Here is a 21,778-nt window from a genome sequence, read left to right on the forward strand (position 1 = left end):
TTGAGCTTGACATCTTGGAAGGACTGAAGACAAAGGCATGTAAACCAGCAAATGACTGAACCCATTGCCAGAGCCCTAGAGAGCCTCTGCAGCATCACAGCTGCATTTAATGGAGTGCGCCTGGCTACCTGGTTGGCATTACTGAACAGAGATAACCTGACGTTTATGTTCAGAATCTGCAGATTTACCTAGAGACGCAATAACATTTTCCAAAATTTATAACAAGTATTTAAATATTTGTGTTTGGCAGTTTAAGATTTTGAATGCCAGGGTGGCAGATGCATGCACTTTTGCTATACCTGTCCATGGTAATACTGTAGCAGACAGCAGCACACTGCAGATAAAGTTTTGTGGGTTTATCTGCCACTGGACTTGTATATAGGAATTTCATGTCCTCGGGTACCTTGTAGAACCGGTCAGGTTTCTTAGATGCAGGTGGCTGTGAATCTGGATGAGAAGTGGAAGCAAATGCAAACAAAAAGGCTTACAGGACAGGGAACATGACTGAAGGCCTATGGGCTCCTACTTCCAATAATTTGTAGTACCTTTTTTGTACATCTAAGACCTTAGTGTTGTACTCAAAATGTTGCATCATTCTGGATACGATTTCCCCACACAAAATCTCCAGTGGAGAATCTGGTGATAATGTACCATCTAAGGTCTGGTGTTCAGGAGAGCTACTTGGGAGAAATATGCCAGTGTGCCATCATTTGAATCGGATTTCTCCTCTGAGGAAAATTCATGCTACCCTTTCAAAGGTGGAAGGTAGATGAAGGGGGAGAGAGGAAAGGAAGGAGGCTTCAAAGATAAGATGGCTTTATATAAACCTTGAGAAAAATCAAGCCATTCCGTCTTGTGTGATGTCAACTGAAGTGAGGTTTTGCTTTTTGTTTCTTTATGGGAATATCTGCTCTTTAATAAAGCAAGGTGCAAAGTTCTAACAACTATTTTACTACAGCCGTATCCTGCACTACCATCCATTTTCTGTTTCATTTGGTCCAGGAGAAATTCCTGAAATTTAACCACATGAAACTGGCACCTTAAAGCTTTCACAGTCAGGGGAGCTGTGGTTTAGAATTTTCCCCCAAATCTATCAAAAGACTCTCCTTGTCACTGGGCAAAAGATTCTTAGAGGCACTGAACTTTGCTCCCTTGAACCCAGATACCACCACCTCAGGGTCCACTACTGGAGATAATGCCTGACAATCCAGCAGTCTGTAAAAATGGTCAGGTTTCCAGGGGGCTGGGAGTCTGGATGCAGGTATGTCACTTGAATGACATCATCCACTACTTCTAGACAAGAGGAAATGACAGGGATTTGTGCTTAGAAAGGCAAATAAACTCTGACCCTTTTTTTGGACTGAGGATATTCCTGAGCTTAACAGCATAAGTCTTAACTGTGGAGTGTCTGTCCAAAGGAAAAATCTGCAGGTGGTGAACCTGAGACAAGGGTGCTGTTATCAGACTTGAGAGTTTGCATATGGCCCTGTTGAAAGTTGGTTAGTATATGCCAGCTAATCTGTGTTGCAGGAATCAAAGGACCACTGAAGTGAAAGGTCTCTTTCCTTTTGGCAGAGGCTCCTATGGTAGGGGTCTTGCCAGGGCTCAGCTGTTTGGATCTCCAGAAATCCATGAGTTCCCTCAGCTAACCTGACAAGGTCCTGCCTGTAGGCCAGTAAGGATGTCTGTGGACCAAGAGGCTTTGGCTGGAGTAGGCCTACAGCAGTCAAACTTGGCCTTAAGCCTCAACTTAGGTGTGCTGGTCAGGGCCAGCACTGACTGTAGAGGGGGTAGGGTGGCTGCAGCCAAGTCTGTTGAAGCGACCTCCCTGCTGCCTCAAGGGAGAACACCTTCTACCCCCAACAGTCTCTAAAGCCTAGCAGCTCCAGACCAATCTAACGGCCAAGTTAACCCGGCTCAAACAAGTGACGGGACTGACATGGTAGTCTCCAAAGGGGTCATGTCAGAAGTGCTGCACACATGCGCCATAATTTCAAGCCTAGGTGGACTATCAGACAAACACTATCAGGCTCCCTTACAATTTCCAGTCATTTCTTCCTCTTGTGGAGAAAAAGAATAGTTGTGTAAGATCTTACCATAACCGTAGATGTCCTTCTCTTCCATGTTGCAATATTCTGTACGCTTGGGTTTCCCTCCTCTTGCTACCAGAACGTCTGATCAGTCTTCAGAAATGTGTAGTCACTGCAAGGAGCGTTTGATGTGGCTAGACGAGCGTGGGCCATAAGAGTGACATCTGCACACACCAGACCTCAGAACTGAGTGCCCCAGTCGGAACCCAGTCCCAGGACAAGCTGTGCCATCCAAGAAGGGAAATGTATTTTAACAGGAGGGAGGGAAGGAATACTGCAACATGGAAGAGAAGGACATTTATGGTTATGGTAAGATTTCACATAACTATTCCATGTCCTTCTATTCGCATGTTACAGTATTCTGTACTCTTGGGTGAGTGCCAAAGCTCACTGTGAGGAAAGGGGTGGTGGCCTAGAGGAATTCTCTATGAATCCATGGAGGATAGCCCTGGCGAATTCAGCCCCGGACTTAGAGATTTGATCTAGCTTGTAGTAGGAATAAAAGTCCATAAAGGGAAATGCATCAACTAATCTACAACCTATACGTAAAAGATTAACAGCAGCAAATAAGGGTAGATAAGTTACACAAATCGCTTGACAGCTACTCAAAAAGGACACAATTAGCAAAGCTCTGTAAACCATGATCCTAACACTATGGAGTCGAAATCTGATGAGAAAGCATTAGCGCACAGTATTACAGGCAGAGAAGGTGGAGCTGAGTGAAGAGTCAGGTCTGATAACCCAAAGGGTGAGATCAGATAAGAGACACATTGGCTCATTCTTTTAAACTGAAACCAGCCTTCTGCTCTACTTATTCAATGTAAATATTTTGTTCACATCTAAGATGATCAATTATACTACTAAAGGATTAACTACTGAAATTAAAACACTTAGCTGTATGCAGTCTGTCTGAAATACCTAACTGAGCATTAGAAACAGTCACTGAAGCAACTATAAGCATTCCAAGCCAAACAAATATTGCACTTTAGGCACCATATTAAATTTTACTAGAGCAACACTGACTACATTTTACAAATTACCATTGCTTCATAGGAGTTTGGATTTCACACCCCCTGTCAACTGTCAACATCTGGGTAAAAACATTTAAATACAGAAGATTCATAAGCTCATACCTTCTCCAATTGAAATTCAGTTTCAGAAAAAATATCACCTATGTCCAAGATACTCATGTTAAATCCATGTGCCTCCTAAAAAAACAATAATAATTATATACATCACACAACTATGCAAGCACATACAAGCATGCACACATATGCAAATAAACCAATCTCATGTTCTAGCCAGTCTGACAGCACTTCATATTTACTCTACACTAGTCATTCCAGTTAAAATAAAAGTACATAAATGACAAAGTATCCTAATCATACGGCAGACAAGATTAGAATTTGTTGAACCACAAAAAATATAATACAAGAGCCATCTGTAGCACACAGGTGAGTGTGGTCAAATGTACCGGAGGAGCTAGCCTGGAGGGTGGGTGTAGATGAAAAGGCAGAAAGCTATTCAAAATAAAAACTAAAACAAAAAACAGCACGGTTGTATAAGAAAGTACCATTGTGTAAAATATTACTGTAACAGTACATGTTGTTCTCTACAATATTGCAGTATTCTTAACATTAAGGATTCCCTGCCAAGGGTAGCCCAATGTTCAGCTAGTATACCAAAAGGCTTTTGAATTTATAGACTTTGTATGTCACACTCCTTGCTCTAGACTAAAGGCGTAAGGTGATGTACGGATGTACACACCTCATAACTGAAAAGTCTGAGAAAGATCATTCATTCCTAGGAACTAGAAGAACAAGTGCATCCAGGAGGATAAAAAAATATTTCTAGACCAGGAAAGCAGAAGGGAATGGGCAGAGAAAAAAAAAGAAAGGAGGAGGGAGACAGTGAATGCTGCAACAGTGAAGAGAAGGACATCCGTTATGTTAAGATTTTATGCAACTGTACTATGTCCTTCCATATCACTGTTGCAGTATTCTTAACATAAGGGCGAGTACAAAAGCTCAAGTAGTAGAATGAGCCTTTACAGCAGCAGAAAGACATACTATGAAAAAGAAATGGCCTTAGAGATCCATGAGGATATGGTTTGCTTAGAAACAGCCTAACCAAGAGATCTGGGATGAAAGGAAACAAAGTTGCTCACATTTGCAAATGACCTTAGTCTTATCCAATATCTGAACTGTCTATGCAAATCCAAAGTGTGAAGGAACCTTTTCACTAGCACACTGTAGAGAAGGAAAAAAAGGAAGGCAAATTAATAGGCTGACTAAAACGCAACTCATTAACCATCTTGAGTGTAAAAAAAGATTAGTATGAAGAGACACTATGAAAACTCAAAAAGAGTAACAGCCATAAGAGCCTGGAGTTCAGACACTCGTTTAGCTGAAGTAAGGGCCAAAAGAAGTCTTCCAAGTACAATGCTGCAAAGAAATTGAAACTGCAGCTGCAGGCTCAAAAGGAGGAATTTTTCAAGAACAAAACTGGGGTCCCCAGGAAGGTGGAATAGGCTTCCTGGGAGGCCTAATATGAAGGGCTCCTTTAACAAACTGATCTCAAACAGATGTAAAAGGAAGAGTCAAGGGCAGACTAGCAAAAATAGCTGAAAGGTGAGCTTTAACTAAAGAATGTGCCAAACCAGCATGAAAATTCACGCAAATGAGAGAACCAAAGGGATCTTGGTTACAAGAAAGGCAGACAGAAAATCTCTTCCATTTGGAAAAGTATGACTTTCTTGTAGTCTGTTTCCTGGCCTCTTGCAGAACCACAAGCATGTCCTCAGAAAAGAGATGCCTAAAAAGGATCAAAATCCTATCACCTACAGCGCCATCTGAAGAGTGGACAAGTGAGGATGGATCAGAGATCCCTGGCATTGTGTAAGGAGGTCCACATTGTGAGTGAGCTTGTGGTGACTGCCCGTGGCTGAGTGAGGAAGGGGGAATCCAGTGCTATCTGGGCCTCAGTTTTCAGCATGATTTTTGGAGAGTCTTGCTTGATCTTGAGCAGGACCCTCAGAGGAAGGAAAGGCGTAGAGAAACATTCCCTTCCAAGGAAAAGACAGTGCATCCACCTTCCATGCCATAGGGCTTGGGACTATCACAGAAGAGAGGAAGCTGACTGTTAGGGGGGGGGGGTAAAAAGATCTATAATACCCCATCGATGGACAATGTCCAGAAATGCATCTATGCAAAGCATCCATTTGTGAGTGTCTACTGGAACTGCTCAAGGCGTCTGTACTATATTTTACTCTGAAGGAATGTAGAAAGTCTGAAGAGTCACTTGAAACTGGACAGCTAGACTCCATATCCAAAGAGCAAATTTGCACAGAAGGTAGGGTAATGCCCCCCCCCCCCCATTGATATACCACATCATCATGGTACTGTATGAAGACAGTGGCCCTGGAAGAAAGAGAGAATGAAAAGCCTGAAGAGTGAAAAGGAGTACTCTTGTCTCCTCCCATGTTATGATCTGCCCTCTGACGAGGTGGCAAGAGATCCTGGACCTTGAAGGAACTGAAGGCACCCCCCCCCCCCCGTATCTGATGCATCAAAACAAGTTTCTGGGATGGGACTGGAGGTTGAAAAGGAAGTCCTGGATTGATAGAAAGCTGAAGAATCCACTAGTGAAGTTAAGAGTTTGAGGCCTGGAAGGAAAAACTAGTAATTCCAGTGAATGACTGTGTTTAAGCCACTGACTTGAACCACTGTAGTTCTCATATGGAGTATGGCGAGAGGCAGCATAGGAATGGTGAAGGATATGAATCATAGAAACCTAAGAAAATCCCTGACTGACAGAAGCCAGAGGAAGTGAAGATTAAAAACAGGTGATAAGAGAAAGCCTTGGGTGAAGGGCAGGGATGCCAGCATAAGAATGGCTTGGATCCTGCAACCAAGAAAAACATTACCTTGAGAAGGAACCAAGAATGATTTCTGAAAGTCTGTGGTAAACCCCAGATTTTGTAACAAACTAAACTCGAGGTACTGAAGCAGGACCTTGGAGGACAAAATCTGAAAGACAAGGTTTTCCAGTTAAAGATCTGAACCCCTCTCATCCTGTAAAAGGCAATGACAGAAGAGAGCCATTTGTTGAACAATTTTGGGGTGGTAAAATAGCAAAGCAGACAACTGAACATGCAAGGAACAAACAAACAAACGTAAAAGCATCCTGAAAAGAGGATGAAGATTAGCATCTTTGAACTCCAGGGATATCAAGATGGCCTGGGAAAGGAGGAGGAACTTAAAAAGCTCAGCAGCAGAACTAAAAAGATCATCAACAGAAACAACCAGCAACTTAGCTTTAATATCATCAGGTATGAGCTGTAGACAAAGCCAACAGTAACGTCTCAAAACAGAACCAAGTGCAATAGCCCTAGAGGAACCCATCAGCAGAATCATATTTAAGAGTGGCGAGCCACTTGAGGTAGAAACTAGTAAAAAAAATAGGGCCAAGCGCTTCCCTTCTGAATTAAGGTGGCCAGAAATTGCCTAAGCAGCACAAAGGACAACTAAAACACACCTGGTCATAACAGTCTGGTAATTAATAGCTATAAAAGCCAGGGTGGCAGCAGTATACATCTTTCTGCCTAGACATGCCATGGCTCTGTCCTTATTAGATGGAAATATTTTAATGGATTGCAAAAAGTTTAAATGGTTTGTCTGACGAGAGAGACTACACAAAAGGATCACCAGAAAGGTGAGAGTTCTTCAAAGGGAGAGTCTGGACTAAATCTTCCTCCACAGACATATAATCCAAGACAAAAGGAACTTAAGAATAAGCCAAGGACTCTTCCACAGAATCCAAATCCTCAGAGGACTCCTGCTCTCTGGGGATTTTAAGAATACAAGACCAGGGGAGGAGCAGGTAGAAAAACTCCTTGAGGAGGCTTTAAGGCCATTAAACAACCCCTGGGTAAAATACAGCCATTCATATTGGGAATCCAACAGTACAGGAATTTATTTTTCTTCTTCTGAGGAATGTCCGCCCGAAAAACCCTAGGTGGTTTGGACCTTTGCCGACATCAACCAACATAGTAGGAATCTCCTCATTGACAAGTATTTGTGCTATCCTCCCCGGTCCCACAGATACAATAAGCAGAGGTTCACCCCTCAACATCTAGAATTTATGTCTGTAAAGCTTCAGAGGACATGTGAGAAGCTAGATCAATGCCGGCAACCAACAGGGTTGTGGTAAAGGATCTGAAACAACTGGATGATCCTTTGGGCTTTCACTACCCACGAGAGAGACAGGACAGCAGCAGAATCAGACCAGAGGTTTTTTTGGCCTTTTTCTTGGCAGGTGGCTGACCTGTGGGACCATGTACCAATTTAGGACACTGGCTCTCCAGGTAAAATCGATAAAGAGGAGACACTACTAAGTCTTGGGGTAAACGCCCTGCAGACAGAACACTTCATATAGTCATGAGAAGCAGAGAGAGAAAGACTGCTCATGACCATCTTTTATGGGGAATGTGCCTCCCACACTAATGCTTTCCCTTTCTGGAGGGCATGTAAGCACACCAAAATAAAAACAGAAATAGATGAGACGAAACCCCAGTGGGGCACTTACCTGAAACATGGCTTGATAACCAGAACAGCGGAGTTCAATGATGGCATTCGGTCTGGCGGCAAAGAAATTGTGAGGTCTGTACCGCGCCTGTATGCCCTACACCCTTCAGTGGGGAGTACACGTGATTTCTTCAAATTTCTACAGATCTGGTATAATGGCCAGACGTTGGGCTACCTTTGGCAGGGAATCCCTTATGGTAAGAATACTTTGGCAGCAATATGGAAGAACATCTTAACAGTAGCCGATTTATTGATCACTGTTGCAGTATTACAGTATGATGGGATATCCTGCCAAGGATAGCTGTACATCTCGCCAGCTTAACAAAACCAGAGCACCATCCTCACCATGTGTCTAATGTAAAACCCAAGTCCAAAGGCCAGAGGTACATAAAGGAAGTACTCATGTGAATTACCTCAGAACTTGCTTGCCCCAGGACCAAAGAATTGGAGAGGCAACTATTTACATGAGTACATTTCTTAAAAGACAGATTCACCTTGGTCAGGAATACAAAACAAATACAACCAGGGAGAAGGGTGGGATGTAACAAAGTGATCACTAGGATAAAGTACAGTTGTGGACACTTACCAAAAATGTAGATGTTAGAGTGTATTCACTGTTGCAGTCATTACATTTGGTTTATCTGCTTGCAGGTAACCTCATTCGGCCTGATTAACAAAGTCTTGGGTCCTGCGTTGGTTGCTGTCCCTTCTTCCATGACGTCAGGGGTATAAAACATGCAGCAGACGCCATTACATCAGTTTTTCTTGCCCCAGATGTCAGGTACCCCCCTACTGGGAAGCAATTAACTACAGAAATACAATGATATACCTCAAACAAAAAAGCAAATACAACTAAAAGCTTTTAAGCCTAGTAAAGGAAGTAGAGGTATAGCCAAAAGAAGTTAGGGGGCTGGAGGAAGGGTAACCAGGACTGCAACAGTGAATACACTCTAACATCTACATTTATGGTAAGTGTACACAACTGAACTAGGTTTTTCGTGTTTCACTGTTGCAGTCATTACATTTGGGTAGATTCCAAAGAGGAGGAAATTAGATAGCATTAGGACCAGCTATAAGGCCCTGCAAGAATGCAGGGGTAAAGCCAGCTCTGGATTTAGACAATTGGAAAATGGTAATGCTTGGTGAAGGTATGTACAGAACTCCAGGTAGCAGCTTTTAGGATGTCCCTGGTAGGGATCCGTCTGAGAAAGGCTGTAGAGGTAGATGCAGCCCTGGTTGAATGTGGTCTAATCCCCTGTGGGATAGGTTTTCTATGGTTCTTATAGCAGAAATAAATGCAATGCCTATCCATTTAGAAATGGTTTGCTTTGAAATAGTCTTCCCCTCGGCCCCTGCAGCAAATGCCACCAGCAGTTCAGATTTCCTTTGAGGTTTAGTCCTGTCCAAGTAGAATCTGAGTTGTCTGTGCACATCTAAAGAATGCAGTATCCGCTCCCCTTTGTTCTGTGGATTGGGAAAGAAGGTTGGCAAATGAATGGACTGATAAAGAGCCACACTGGATACCACCTTTGGCATGAAGGATGGACAGGGTTCCGAGGGACACCCTGTCCGCATGAAAAATGATGAAAGGCTCCACTGCCATAACGGCCTGTAATTCAGATACCCTTCATGCTGAAGTGATTGCTAAAAGGAAAGCTGTTTTCCAAGAAAGAAATTTTAAGTCTGCAGTAGCAACTGGCTCGAAAGGAGGTACAGCGAGTTTCTCCAAAACAAAGTTAAGGTCCCAGGCTGGGGTTGGAGCTCTCATGGGTGGTCTCACATTTTTTGCCCTTCTGAGGAACTGCTTGAGCAGTGGATGAGAGAAGAGGGGACGTTCTGTGTTATAACGAGATGAAATGGCGGAGGCGTGAATTTTGGAGGAAAAAGACAGGCCCTTGTGAAGCATCTCAGTTAAGTATTGTAAAATCTGAGGTTGAGATTGAGATTGGTTCCAGGCACAGAATCTTTTCCATTTTTCAGCATAAAATTTTCTAGTACTAGGCCTTCTTGTCACTAAAATAATATCCATCACTGGTTTACTGAGGGATGGGTACAGGAGAGATTAGGTAATTAGCCAGGTTAGTAGGTTCAGTGTTAGAAGCTGAGGGTGCAGAATCTGGTTCTCCTGCTGAGACAACAGGGAAGGAAGTCTGAGGCAGGTGCCATGGGGATAACCATGACACACTGTGCAGGAGGGGGTACCAGTGTTGGCGTGGCCAGTCTGGAGCAATCAAAATCATCTTTGGTTTGTCCTGTTTGATTTTTAGTAGTACTTTGGAGAGCAGAGGCAGTGGGGGGAAAGCATAGACCGATAGGTTTTTCCAGCTGAAAGACAGAGCATCCACTTTCTAGGCTTGTTTGTGGAGAGTCCTTGTGCAACATTTGTCCAATTGGCAGTTCTGGGGAGAGGCAAACGGGTCTATATCTGGGCTCCCCCATTTGTTTGTCAACATGTTGAAAATCCTTGGTTCCAGTTTCCACTCGTGTGGATCCATGAGGTTTCTGCTTAGTCCGTCTGCCAGTGTATTTAATTTTCCTGGCAGGAATTGAGCTTGTAGGTGCACTTGGTAGCTCAAGGCTGTGTTCCACAATGCCATGGCTAGTCTGCAGAGGGGCTAAGAATGTGTACCCCCTGGCTTGTTTATATACCACATAACAGTGGTGTTGTCCTGGAAGAATATGGTCCTTGAAGGCTGTCAGAGCATTCTGTACAGCTAACATTTCTTTTTGATTGATATGCAGGTGCATTTGACTTGGGTTCCACTTGTCCTGAATGCACTTCCCTGCCAGGTGAGCTCCCCATGCATAGTCCAACGCATATGTTGTTAGGGTTTGGGCGGCAGGGGGGTGGTGTGAAAGGTAGTCCCTTGTTTTGGTGGCAGGCCTCTGCCCACCAAAGGAACTCTAGGCTAGGCAAAGTATGACAGGAATCATTGTTTCTAGGTCTTGAGAATGTTGACACCATAGGCTTTTTAGATGCCACTGTAGTTTCCTCATATGCAGTCTTGCATATGGAATTAGAAGAATACAGGAGGCCATGAACCCCAAAGCTTGCAGTATTTGTCTTGCAGATAGCAAGGTTTTTGTGGCCACTTGTTTGAAGTAGGTTGTCAAATGAATTTGCTTTTCTGGCGTGAGGTAAGCCATCTGGGAAGTTGTATTCAAGCTTGCTCCCAGGAATATAATTTGCTGACAGGGTACCAGGTGTACCCAAGACAAGTTAGAACCCTTTGTACAAAGGCCAGATGATTCAAAAGTATGTCCTGGCTTTCTGCCTGAATTAGACAATCGTCCAGGTATGGGTATATTTGAATATTTCTTTGCCTGCAAAATGCAATAACTGGAGCTAGGCACTTTGGCTTATCTACTGCGCCCAGGGTATTCACAAAGGGCAGTGCAGAGAACTGATAGTGCGTGTAGCCTGCTTGGAAGCGTAGGCATCTTCTGCAAGATTCCCTGATTGGGATGTGCGGTTGGGAGGGTGGCCTAATTGTTAAGGTGTTTACCTTATAAACACAAGGTGCAGGGTTTGAGTCTCACAAGGGATAATTGGCTAGGCTTAAAAAGGCTCACAAGAGCAGTTAGCTTAGTATGAATCTATGACATGTACTATGACAGGTATGCTTCTTTTAAATCTAGTGTTGCCAACCAGGCATCTTTGCCTAGCATAGGAAGTAATTGGTAAAGAGTCAGCATCTTGAATTTTGGAATCCGCAAAAAGGTAGACAGGTCCAGGATAGGAAGCCATGAATTGTCTTTTCTGGGTACCAGGAAAAGTCTCATGTAGAAACCTTGCCCCTTTTCCTCTTCTGGTACCAGATGAATAGCCCCCATGCTTGAGAGACGGTACTTGTTTTTGGGCCTCTGCCCACTGATTTGGAGGCAGGTCCGGCCACCCGCTTGGTGTAGGCAACGTGTGGAAGTGAAATCTGCATCCCTGGGACACTATATTTAAAACCCATTTGCCCTGGGTAATGAGTTCCCAGTTCTCTGCATGAAGAGCAATCTTTCCCTCCAAAGGGGCAGTCAGTTGATAAGTGCTTGGAAATTTTAAAAGGAAGTCATTGAGACAGTTCACCATAGGGGGGAGTCTTATTACTCCCAGATTTGGAAGTGGAGGCCCCCCACTGCTTAGTCCTGTGTCCCCCCTGGGACTGAAACCTGCGGTTTTTGCTGTGTTCTTGGTTTGGCTTGAGAAGACCTGGAAGGGGCTGGAAAGGACCAATTCTTAGAGGGCCAGTGCCTACTAAATCTAGGAGGCTGAACTTGTAAGAAATCTTTAACAGTTTGCATAGATTTAGCTTTATCATCCATCTTTTTAAGAACTTGTTCAACCTTGTTGCCAAACAGGCGGTCCCGATTTAAGGGAGCGTCCAACAATTTAGCTTTAACATGATCAGGTAAAGACTGTTCCTTAAGCCAAGCATGCCTTCTGAGCACAGACCCAGTAGAGGCCCTGCAAGAGGCCTCTAATGAATCAAAACCACATTGCAAACTATGTTTTTCAACTTGTTCAGCAGACTGCATTAAATCCTGTAATACTTTAATTTTCCACACAGTCAGGAATCATCATTTTCTGTTTAAGCAATCCAATAACACTTTGCTGATACTTTAACATATGAAACTGGCAGTTTAAAGCCCTAATGGCCAAGGTTGCAAAAGTGTAGACCTTACCCCATCTATCCAATGCCCTGGAGTCTCTATCAGAAGGGGTAGGATTTTTAGCAGTAGAAGCCTGGGCCCCTGTGAAATAGTCTCTGGATCAGCAATAGGATTTTTAAAAAGGAACTTGTGTGACTCATGGACCCTGTAGTATCTGTCTGGTTTTCTGAGAGCAGGAGGAAAGGAATCAGGGGCCGGGCTAGATTCCGAAAAAGCATCCACAATGTCTAGTACAGGAGGAATAGCTAAAGCTTATGCTGAGGTAGGAGTAAGAAATCTCTAAGCCTCTTTTTTGAATCAGAAAAATCCTGGCTTTCCCAGTGGAAGTGCTCCCTTAGAGTATGTAGGGTTTCCCCAAAAGAAAAATCTTCTGGAGTTGAAGCAGAGGGAATGGAGTTCTCTGCATCAGAATCTTCATAAGTAGAGAAGGACAAATCCAGATCATCAGAAGAATCAGAAAAGGCAGAATCCGGGTCAGAAGATTCATAAACCACTTCAGTCTTAGGCCTCTTAGAGGGGGGGGGGGGTTTGGCTACTCCTGATTAGAGTTATTGGATCTTCAGCCATTCTTATTTGTTTTTTGGGCATAGAGGCCTGAGCATGTGGCCTGGGCGTTGTTTTTTTAGGCATGGTTCGAGATTTAGGCCTAAGAGAAGAAGGAGGCGTTGGTTTAGTATGCAAGTCAATAGGCCTGAATACACCCTCCGAAGCCGGTACCTGCAAGCTCCGGACCCATCCAAAGTAGTCATCCGTGGGTTCCATAGTTGAAGCATCTCGCAGCATACCGGACTCAGAATGGGTCTCAGTAGAGGCCTGCGAATCAGAAGTAGCGGGCATCAGGGGCTGCAAAAGCACATCACTGAGTACCGGCGAACTGGCGACTGGCTTAGGAGAAGCGTCATAAGCAGTTTTGGACCTTGGCTAGCTGTCTCTGTCTTTGCGTTTTTTCAGAATCCCAGTAGTCGGATGGCTAACTGACATTTCTGGATAATTAAACAGAGAACCAAAATATTTATAAGTGGAAATGTACAGACGGATAGTGCACCGATTAAATAAAGCACAAAACCGACAGCAAGGCATGTCGTGGTCAGGACCTAGGCAAGGAATACATTTCAAATGAAAATCTTTAAGATGTATTTGCTTTCCACAAGTAATGCAATTATTAACTTTTACTGACATTGGTAAGGAGCAAGAAAAAGTTTCCCCAATGGGGTACTTAGCTTCAGTTGAAGACTTCGGTTCTGGAACTCAAAAACGAAAATTTCAGGAGTCGGCCGACCGGCACTTGCGAAGTACTTCTGCTTCGGGCACTGCAAGGCAAGAAAGACTGATGTAATGGCATTGGCTGCATGTTTTATACCCCTGACTACCTGATGTCATGGAAGAAGGGACAGCAACCGACGCAGGACCCAAGACTTTGTTAATCAGGCTGAGGGCTACCTGCAAGCAGATAACCCAAATGTAATGAGTAACAGTGAAACACGAAGAACATCTACTGTTATGCTAAATTCTTAAACAACTGCACTATTTCCTTCCAAGATCACTGCTGCAGTATTGCTAAATGATAGGAGAGTACTAATGTTGATCAGAAGGATGGGAGGAGAAAAAGCTGTGGTCCAACAAGCCCTAAAGGATGGACCTAGAAAACCCTGATCTGGCTTAAGAAAAGCTCAACTTGTAATGCCTGGTGAAAGTATGAACAGAGGTCAATGTAGGTTGCATGCCAATCGTTCCTGAATCCAAACCCTTGAAGGCAGACCCTGAAGATGCTACTGCCCTAGTGGAATAAGCCATGTCAGTAGTGGCAAGCAGTTTCTCATGAAAGGAACAAAAGGAAATGGTTTTGGGAATTCGGAAGAAATGTTTTGCTTAAGACACTGGAAAACCCAGTTTTTTTTTTTTGAAAGGACACAAAAAGCTGCTCTGACTTTCTAGTGTTCTTAGCCTTGTTCAAGTAAAATCAGAGCCATCTATGCACAAAGAATCATGTAACATTTCACCCCAGTTTTGAGGGGAGGGTAAGTTAGTACAGGGACAAAAATACTACGGCATGAGGAAAGGATTTATTTCAAGAGTAACCCTATCCCTATGGAAGGCCAGAAAGAGTGAAACCACCAAAGCTTGACAGCTCTGATGTTTAGCAAAGTTAAGAGCAACTAACTTTTCCAAGTACAAAGTTTCAATGAACAGGCAGCTTTTCTCAGAACACACGAGGTCTCAAAGGAGGTGGGACAGGCTTTCTTGGTGGCCTACTACACATGACTGTTTTCAAAAACTACTTGACCTCAAAACATGCAAAAAAGGGATGGATCTAAAGACAGATATAGCTGACAGATGGAGCTTTCACAGAAGAATATGCCAGACCAGAGTTGAACAACTTGCACAAATGAGCAATAACTGTAGGGATTTCCCACTGAAAAAAAGGTTCCTCACTAGGGTTGCCAACTTTTCACGTCAAGCATTCTGGGCATGTACATGAAAAAAAAATGCGTTCAGAATAAAACTGTATTTACCCTCCCCTCGAGGGGATTGTTGTACAACATTACTATGCGCAAACTAACATTTTTGTGTTCTTCAATGTCAGCGAGTGTCACTTAATTCTGGAAAGTCCAGAAAAATTTGACAGTTGGCAACCCTATTCCTCACCCTTTCTGCACCACAAAGAAAATCACTGCCATTTTTAAAGATTGTTTTTAATAGCAAGTCTTCTAGCCTCCCATAAAACCTGGAGCACATCCACAGAAAAGTTGCAACTAAAAGCAATCAAAACTCTCATCACCCAAAGAATTGGCTATAGGGTTTGAAGATGAGGGTGAATGAGAGCCCTTGTACTGTGCAAACAGGTCCTTCCTGTGAGGTACCTTCTGATGACTTCCCCTGGCCATATGGTAGAGAAGGAACCAGTATTGTCTGGGCCAAAAGGGAGTAACCAGCAAGACTTTTTGGCTTGGCCTTCATAATCTTGTGAAGGACTGTTGTCAGAGGTAGGGGATGGAAAGCATACCGGAACCTCCCCCTCCAAGAAAAAGGCACAGTGTCCATAATCCATGCCAAAAAACATGGAACCCTAGTACAGAACTGCTTCAGTTGTCTTTTTTGGGTGGAGACAAAAATCTAGGAGTTCAACACTGACGGACAATGTCTCTGTTCAACATCATTTCATGAGGTTCTGCCCTGGATCTGCTCAACTCAGTGTCTCCCCCACTTTATTCCTCTCTACGAGGAAGCAAATAGCTTAACCCCCCCCCCCCAAAAAAAAAAACTTTGTTAAACGGCAGTTTCCCATGCCATCAAGGCCAGTGTGCAAAGGTGGTAAGACTATCACCCTTTCTTATTTATGTAAATCATTACTGTGGTATTGTCAACGAATACTTCTGAGGGAGATCAGGAGATTAAAGAAGACTCGGTCTTAAGAGCAGAATTGGAGCCCTCTTTTTTTTTTTAAATTTACATAGTCACTTTTCTCTTTGACAGACTAAATTCCTTTGACCTTGATGATGGAACAAGCATTCAGTGTCAGGCCGGAAGTGTGTGCACAGCTTTCAGCAAGGGAGAGGAAAGAAGGGTCCTCACCGGATTGAGGGAAATCAGGCTGACCCACCTAACCAATCCTTCGTGATGCAAAACAAGAGAGGAATCAGTAAGTCTAGTGGGTGACTGTGCTGAAGTCAGACTGACGAGATACCACTATATCCTCATGTGGAGCCCACCATAAAAAGCATAGGCATGGTTGATGCCATAATCCTGAGGCTCTCTTGCTGAGGTCATATTCAGAGAGAAAAGGTTCTGAAAGAATGGTTAAGAACAGAACCTTGTCTGATGAAAGGCCATCAGTGTCAGGGTGTTGATCCTACAAATGGCTACGACTACAGCCAAACACTTTGTGAATACCCTTAGGGGTGTACGAAGACCAAACAGAAAACTAAAAATGAGATGGGGAGAGAATCCCAAGAATTTCCTGGATAGTGTTGAGCAGGCAAGCATCTTTTAAATACAGACTAGGAAGGCCTCTGGAAGGATCACAAGAAAAGTACAGTTGTATACACTTATCATAAATGTAGATGTTAGAGTGTATTCACTGTTGCAGTCATCACATTTGGGTTATCTGCTTGCAGTAGCCCTCAGTTGGCGTGATTAACAAACTCTTGGGTCCTGTGTCAGCTGCTGTCTCATCTTCCATGATGTCAGGTAGTCAGGGTTATAAAGCATGCAGCAGACGCCATTTTATCAGTTTTTCTTGCCTCAGATGTCAGGTGTCCTCATAATGGGAAGCAATTATATACAAGGTTACACCTCCAATAAAAAGCAAATACACCAGAAAGCTAAGCATAGTAAACAAGAATAGAGGCATAGACAATAGAAGTCAGGGGGCTGGACAGAGGGCAACCAGGACTGCAACAGTGAATACACTAACAACTACATTTATGGTAAGTGTACACAACTGTACTATGTTCTTAGTGTTTCACTGTTGCAGTCATCACATTTGGGTAGATTCCCAAAGCTAAGGATGGGAGAAGGCAATTAGATAGCATTAGGACCAGCTATAAGGCCCTGCAGGACTGCAGTGGCAAAGCCAGCTCTGGATTTAGAAAAAAATTGGCAAGTGGTAATGCTCGGTGAAGGTATGTACAGAACTCCAGGTAGTAGCTACTAGGACATCTCTGGTAGGGGCACCTCTATGAAAGGCTGTAGAGGTAGATGCAGCCCTGGCTGAGTGATCTTATCCCCTATGGGGTAGGTTTTTCCATGGTGCTTATAGCAGAAATGAATGAAATGGCCAACCCACTTAGAAATGGTTTGCTCTGAAATAGCTTTCCCGTCTGCACCTGCAGCAAATGCAACCAGCAGCTGTTCAGATTTCCTGAGAGGTTTAGTCTTGTCCAAGTAAAAACTAAGTTGTCTGAGCAAGTCCAAGGGGTGCAGTATTCTTTCCGCTTTGTTCTGTGGATTAGAAAAGAAAGTTGGCAAATTAATGGACTGATGAAGGGCCACACTGGATACCACCCTGGGCATGAAGGACGGATTAGTCCTGAGGGACACTCTGTCTGCTTGAAAGATGATGAAAGGCTCCACAGCCATGAGGGCCTGTAATTCAGACACCCTTCTTGCTGAAGTGATGGCTAGAAGGAAAGCTGTTTTCTGAGAAAGGAATTTCAACTCTGCACTTGCAGCTGGGTCAAAGGGAGGTAGAGTGAGCTTTTCCAATACAAAGTTAAGGTCCCAGGCTGGAGTAGGGGCTCTCCTGGGTGGTCTTAAGTTTTTGAACCCTCTGAGGAATTGCTTCAGCAGTGGATAAGAGAAGAGGGGTGGGGTTCTGTATTGTAATGAGCTGAAATGACTCAGGCATGAATTTTGATGGAGGAAAAGCCCTTTTGAAGCATCTCAGTTAAGTATTGAAGAATCTGAGGTAAATTGGGTGCTGCTGTGCCCATCCCATGAGACGAGTTTGGCTCCAGGAACAGAATTTTCTATTTTTCAGCACAGGATTTTCTAGTAATAGGCTGCCTTACCTCCAGAATGACATTCATCACTTGCTTAATGAGGGATGGGAATGGTGAGATTAGGTAATCAGCCAAGCTAAGTTCAGGGTTTGAAGCTGTGGGTGCAGAATCTGCACCCTCCTGCTGAGACAGCAGAGCAGTGGTCTGAGGCAGGTGCCATGGTGCCAGCAGTGACTGTGCAAGAGGGGGTAACAGAGTTGATGTGGCCAGTCTGGTGCAATCAGTATTGTCCTTGGTTTGTCCTGTTTGATCTTTAGTAGTACACCTTGGAGAGGGGAAGCAGAGGGGGAAAGGCATAAACTGATAGTTTTTCCAGGTGAAGGACAAGGCATCCACTTTCCAAGCTTGTTTGTAGGGAGTCCTTGTGCAGAATTTATCCAACTGATAGTTCTGGGGGGAGGCAAACAGGTCTAGCTTTGTGCTCCCCTATTTGTTTCTCAACATGTTGAATATCTTTGGTTCCAGTTTCCACTCATGTGGGTCCTTGAGATTTCTGCTTAGGTAGTCTGCCAGTGTATTTAGCTTTCCTGGCAGAAATTGAGCCTGTAGGTGGACTTGGTAGCTCAATGCTGTGTTCCACAGAGCCATAGCTAGCCTGCAGAGGGCATGAGTGGGTTCCCCCCTGCTTGTTTATGTACCACATAACAGTGGTGTTTGTCCGTCTTTACCAATAATTGTCCTGGAAGAATGTGGTCCTTGGCTGTCAGAGCATATTGTACAGCTAACATTTCTTTTTGATTGATATGCATGTGTATTTGACTTGAGTTCCTTTTGCCCTGAATGCACTGCCCTGCCAAGTGAGCCCCCCCCCCATGCATAGTCTGATGCGCTTGTTGTTAGGGTTTGGGTTGCAGGGGGTAGAGTGAATGGCAGTCTCTTGATGTGGTGGCAGACCTCTGCCCACCAAAGGAACTATCTGTAGACAAGGTATGGTAGGAATCATTGATTCTAGAACCTGATGATGTTGACACCATAGGCTTTTTAGATATCATTGTAGTTTCCTCATATACAGTCTTGCATATGGAATTAGAAGAATGCAGGAGGCCATGAACCCCAAGGCTTGCAGTATTTGTCATGCAGATAGGGTCTTTGTGGCCATAAGTTTGAAGTAAGCTGTCAAATGAACTTGCTTCTCTGGAATGAGGGAAGTCATCTGGGAAGTTGTGTTCAACCTTGCTCCCAGGAATACAATTTGTTGGCAGGGTAACAGATGTGATTTCATTTTGTTTATGGTGTACCCCAGAGAAGTTAGCACTTTTTGTACAAACGCCAGATGATTCAATAGTATGCCCTGGCTTTCTGCCTGAACTAGACAATCGTCCAGGTGTGGGTATATTTGAATATTTCTTTGCCTGAAAAATGCAATGACTGGAGCTAGGCACTTTGTGAATACCCTGGGCATAGTAGATAAGCCAAAGGGCAGTGCAGAGAACTGATAGCGCATGTAGCCTGCTTTGAAGCATAGGTATCTTCTGCAAGATTCCCTGACTGGGATGTGCAGGTAGGCTTCCTTTAAACCCAGTTTTGCCAAGCAGGTATCCTTGCCTAGCATAGGAAGCAACTGAAGAGTTAGCATCTTGAATTTTGGGATCACCAAAAAGTGTTTAGGATAGAGAAATCCAGGATAGGATGCCAAGAGTTGTCTTTTCTGGGCAGCAGAAAAAGTCTCGAGTAGAAACCTTGTCCCCTTTCCTCTTCTGGGACAGTTTGAATAGCCCTTACACTTGAGAGCTTGGTTTTGAGCTTCTGCCCACTGATTTAGGGGTATAACTGGCCAACCATTTGGGGTTGGTAAAGTGTGGAAGTGAAATCTGTGTCCCTGGGAAACTATATTTAAAACCCATTTGTCCGGGGTAATGAGTTCCCAGTTTTTTGCCTGCAGAGCAATCTTTCCCCCTAAAGGAGCAGTCAGTTGAGAAGGGCTTGGAAGTTTTAAAGTTAAATCATTGACACAGTTTACCATGGGGGTGTATTACTACTCCCTGCTTTGGAAGTGGGAGCCCCCCACTGCTTAGTCCTGTGCGTACCGTGGGACTGAAGCCCGAGTGTTCTGTTGGGTCTGGGTTTGGACTGAGAAGGCCTGGAAGAGGCAGGAAAGGACCAATTCTTAGAGGGCCAATGCCTACTAAATCTGGGAGGCTGTACTTGCAGGAAGTCTTTAACAGTTTGCATAGATTTAGCCTTTTCCTCCATCTTTTTAAGTACTACTACTGCTTTGTTGCTAAACAGGTGGTCCTGGTTTAAGGGAGCATCCAACAATTTAGCTTTAACGTGATCTGGCAAAGATAGCTCCTTAAGCCAAACATGCCTTCTAAGTACAGACCCAGTAACAGCAGCCCTGCAAGATGCCTCTAGTGAACAAAACCACATTGCAACGTATGTTTTCCAATTTTTCAGCAGAATGCATTAAATCCTGTAAATCCTTATTTTCAGCATAGTCAGGAATCAACATAATTTTCTGCATAAGCAATTCAATAATGTGCTGCTGATACTTTAACATATGAAACTGGCAATTTAAGGCCCTGATGGCCAAGACTGCAGAAGTGTATACCTTCTTACCCCATCTATCCAGCACCCTGGAATCTCTATCAGAGGGGGTAGGATTTTTGGCAGTTGTAGCCTTTATGCCTTTGGGTCCCTGTGGAATGGTCTCATGATCCGCAGTAGGATTTTTAAAAAGGAACTTGAGAGAGTCATGAACCCTGTAATATCTATCTGGCTTTCTGGGAGAAGGAAGTAAGTTGTCAGAGGCCAAGCTAGACTCTGTAAAGGCATCAACGATGTCCAGTACAGGGGGGGAAGCTAAAGGCCTGTGTTGGGGCAGGAGTAAGAAATCCCCAAGCCTCTTTTTAGAATCAGAGCAATCCTGGCTTTCCCAGCGGAAATGCACCCTAAGAGTATGCAAGGTTTCACCAAGGGAAATCCTCTGGAGGGGAAGCAGAGGGAATTGAGTCCTCTGCATCAGAATCCTCATAGGCAGATAAGGGTAAATCCTGGTCATCAGAAGAAACAAATTTCAGAATCCTGATCAGAACAACCATAGCTAAATTCAGTCCTAGGTCTCAGAGGGTGAAGGTTGACTGATTAAAGTAATAAAGTCTTCTGCAATTCTTACCATTTGTTTTTTTAGTTATAGAGGCCTGACCATGCGGTCTGGGCGTCAGTTTTCTAGGCATGGATAGAGTTTTAGGCCTTGAAGAAGATGGCATCGGTTTAATATGCAAGTCAGTAGGCCTGAATACACCCTCAGAAGCCGGTGCCTGCACAGCGGCTCCGGACCCATCCAAGGTAAAGACATCCGCAGGTTCCACAGTTGAAGCCTCACACGGCATACCAGACTCCGAATAGGTCTCAGTAGAGGCCTGCGAATCTGAAGTAGCGGGTATCAGGGGCTGCGAAAGCACCTCACTGAGTACGGGCAAACTGGCAACTAGCTTAGGAGAATCATCGGCAGCTTTGGATCTAGGCGGCCTGTCTCTGTCTTTACCTTTGCGTTTTTTTGGAACGTTGGTAGTCAGGTGGCTTACTGAAGCCATATCTGGAAAAGTGAATCAAGTACCAGAATATTTAGAAGCATAAATATACAGACGATGAATAGTTCATTGTTTAAATAAGGCACAAATCCGACAGTGAAGTAAGTCGTGGTCAGGGCCTAGGCAAGGAATACAGTAACAAATGAAAATCTTTACGAGGTATTTGCTTTCCACATGAAAGAGTTACTGACTTACTGACATCGGTTAAGAGCAAGAAAAAGTTTCCCCATCGGGGTACTTAGCTTTAGTTGAAGACTTCAGCTCTGAAACTCGAAAATGAAAATTTCAGGAGTCAGCCGACCAGCACTTGCGAACTGCTTCAGGTGCAGCAAGACAGACAGATAAAATGACGTCGACTGCATGCTTTATACCCCTGACTACCTAACGTCATGGAAGAGGAGACAGCA

The 21,778-nt window shown here is 43.9% G+C and overlaps 1 protein-coding gene across 1 annotated transcript in view; it reads right to left on the minus strand.

Moving 5' to 3' along the window:
* LOC122797143 (antizyme inhibitor 1-like) overlaps positions 1-21,778 on the minus strand; it is a 595,584-nt gene that overhangs the window by 158,881 nt on the left and 414,925 nt on the right. Inside the window, exon 6 of the mRNA XM_044065942.1 lies at positions 3,224-3,298. Coding sequence (XP_043921877.1) covers positions 3,224-3,298 — 75 coding nt within the window. The remainder of the gene's footprint in view (positions 1-3,223; positions 3,299-21,778) is intronic.

This window comes from Protopterus annectens, chromosome 3.part0, assembly GCF_019279795.1.
Source record: "Protopterus annectens isolate FY-2018-M chromosome 3.part0, PAN1.0, whole genome shotgun sequence".
Taxonomy (NCBI): Eukaryota; Metazoa; Chordata; order Ceratodontiformes; family Protopteridae; genus Protopterus; species Protopterus annectens.